This window comes from Mastomys coucha, unplaced genomic scaffold, assembly GCF_008632895.1.
Source record: "Mastomys coucha isolate ucsf_1 unplaced genomic scaffold, UCSF_Mcou_1 pScaffold5, whole genome shotgun sequence".
NCBI classification, from domain to species: domain Eukaryota; kingdom Metazoa; phylum Chordata; class Mammalia; order Rodentia; family Muridae; genus Mastomys; species Mastomys coucha.
Window position 1 is genome coordinate 96,078,251 of NW_022196911.1, and position 2,648 is coordinate 96,080,898.

The 2,648-nt window shown below is 47.0% G+C and overlaps 1 protein-coding gene and 1 long non-coding RNA gene across 2 annotated transcripts in view; both read right to left on the bottom strand.

The window, feature by feature from the left end:
- Window positions 1–2,496, bottom strand: part of LOC116076962 (keratin, type I cuticular Ha4-like) — a 16,554-nt gene extending 14,058 nt beyond the window's left edge. Inside the window, 4 exon segments of the mRNA XM_031351102.1 lie at window positions 6–122; window positions 1,137–1,293; window positions 1,589–1,671; window positions 1,858–2,496. Coding sequence (XP_031206962.1) covers window positions 6–122; window positions 1,137–1,293; window positions 1,589–1,671; window positions 1,858–2,205 — 705 coding nt within the window. The 5' untranslated portion in view covers window positions 2,206–2,496.
- A 40-nt stretch (window positions 2,497–2,536) lies between these two features.
- The window catches only part of LOC116076964, a 3,973-nt gene continuing 3,861 nt past the window's right edge, over window positions 2,537–2,648 (bottom strand). Inside the window, exon 3 of the long non-coding RNA XR_004113145.1 lies at window positions 2,537–2,622. This is a non-coding gene — a long non-coding RNA (uncharacterized LOC116076964). The remainder of the gene's footprint in view (window positions 2,623–2,648) is intronic.

Genomic DNA, 2,648 nt, shown 5'->3' on the forward strand with positions numbered 1-2,648 from the left:
TCCACCAGGGCCTCGTACTGACACCTGGTCTCATTGAGCACACGGTTCAGGTCCACAGTGGGAGCAGCGTCCACCTCCACGTTGAGGCGGTCTCCAAGCTGGCAGCGCAGGGTGTTGACTTCCTATGGATACATAAATTTAGAGTTATTATCTTCAATGAGTCTCAGAGATTCTCAGGCCCTTGCCCATTGAAGCCCTCCTAAGTCTATTTCCTCAGAAAAGAAACTTCGAGTGGAATAGGCCATTGTATCTGTTCAAGACAAATAATCTCCACATGGGTCAACTCCCAACTCCTCCTCGTCATTACCATGCCACGACCTTGTCTTCAAAAAGAAATCCCAAGGGTTTGCTTAGCTATTGCTAACAAACACATGTCCCAGATTGGAAAACTGTCGGTGAGACTCTCAAAATGCAAAAAAGACAGCAGGACTAGTTCAGAGTGTACATCAAACAATCTTACTACCAGAAACAAAGAAAGAGAAGAGAAAAGAAAAAAAGGAAGGAAGGAAGGAAGGAAAGAAAGAAGGAAGGAAGGAAGGAGGAAGGAAGGAAGAGAGAAAGGAAGGAAGAGAGGAAGTGAGAAAGAAAGAAAGGAGGAAGTAAGGAGGGAGGGAGGGAGGAAGGAAGGAAGGAAAGAAGGAAGGAAGGGAGGGAAGGAAGAAGGAAAGAGAGAAAGAGAGAGAGAGAGAGAGAAAGAGAGAGAGAGAGAGAGAGAGAGAGAGAGAGAAAGAAAGAAAGAAAGAAAGAAAGAAAGAAAGAAAGAAAGAAAGAAAGAAAGAGAGAAAGAAAACCCCTCATTTCTCACTAAGACTTTGGAAGAGTAGAGACAACATTCTCCTGTCCTGACTTAGTGATCTTAGCAGGAAAACAAATTACATCCCTAATACAGCCAGTCTAGAACCCTACAGCTTGGTGGCCAATTGCCTGCAAATGGAGATGTCTGGGAAATACTGCATAGGTTTTTAACATGAGGCATATCTTATCAGAAAACATGGACAAATTCAGCTACACTTCTCTCTCATCGGGTCTTGGAGGCTCTGAAAGGGATTCATAAAGACACTCTGTGGTTCATCTTTATACCCTTAGTCCTGTTTCTCCCTGTTCCAAAGCCCAAGGCTTTCTTCACTTCATCTTACCTCCTCATGGTTCCTCTTGAGGCACAGCAGCTCCTCCTTCAGGGACTCCACCTGCGCCTCCAGGTCAGACTTGCACAGGGTCAGCTCATCCAGGATCCTTCGCAGGCCATTGATGTCTGACTCTACCAGCTGCCTCAGACTTAGCTCTGTCTCATACCTGAAAAAGGATGGAGTCAGGGGAGCAACTTGTGGGACTTTAAGAAGCAGAACAATAATCCTTGTTGTTAGACACCTTTCCTATTCCCTGTGGTGAGTAGACCCAGGAGACAGGGAGTTCTGGATGCTCCATCAAAACCCAACATCATTCCTTTCCATTTTCCTGATTCCGTTTGCTTGGTTCTGCCCCCAACATCTTTTGTGGATGACATTTTGTCTGCTCTTTAGAAATCCCTTTCTTTAACTAGAAGGTAAGCCAAAGAAGAAGATGCTAGTGTGGATGCCAAATAACTCACTTAGTCCTGAAGTCATCTGCAGCCAGCTTGGCATTATCTATCTGCACCACCAACCTGGCGTTCTCGGATTTGCTGCACAGGATCTGAGGAAAGAGAGACCACAAAAATTAGTGTGCATGAAAAATAAATATGAAACCATCAACTGCCTTAAAAAATGGCTTGCAGAGTTATTTTGATGAAGGGAAAGAAAAAGCAAGAATACTTCCCTACCACAAGCTGAGAACCTTATCAAGTTTCCATTACTTAGACATAACAAGAAAGCCCCTCACCTTCTGCTGCAACTCCTCAATGGTCCTGAAGTAGGCCTGGTAAGCAGGACACACCAGGGGATCCTGCTGCTGGTTCCTCTCCTGGATCCTACATTCCAGCTCTGCATTCTCTCTCTCCAGCTGCCTCACCTTCTCCAGGTAAGAGGCCAGGCGGTCATTCAGGAACTGCATGGTCTCCTTCTCATTGCCATTGAAGGAGCCCTCACAGAACCAATTGCAGTTGCCCACATTGGCAGGGATGTTGCAGGCCCCAGGCAGGGTGCAGCCATGGCAGCTGGGGGGCACGCAGGGCCTGGAGGAGCAGCTGGTGCGGCAGCTCAGGGCGGGCAGGCAGCAGTTGTATGGCATGGTGCTGGAAGGAGTGAGGTACCTGGCTGAAGACACCGTGTGAATTCCCCAAGCCTCAGAGCTCTGAGTCCCCTTCCTCTGGTGAGAATTTATACGCCTTCTACAGAGGGTGTGGACACAGAATGTAACATCTTTTTTCTTTGTACTTCTTCACTGGTTTTCAGACGCCCTCTCCTTCAGTCTGTCATTTGCTTCCCTCAGAAGAGTCCCTGGTCCCATAAAATTCTTTTACTTGAGCTTCTTGCTAAGTCAGGACTCTTCTTTAGCCATTACACCCATGAAATCAGAGTTCTGCGGTAGCCCTTCAAAGAAGCCACGTGGTCAAGCCCTGGCCAGTTGGGTGTTGGTCCATCCAGTGACATTCTTCTGTGTTACAAGATCCTGAAGACTCTTAATCAACCTAATGCCCTAGTCCACCTGGCATTTCCAGAGAGAGAGAGAGA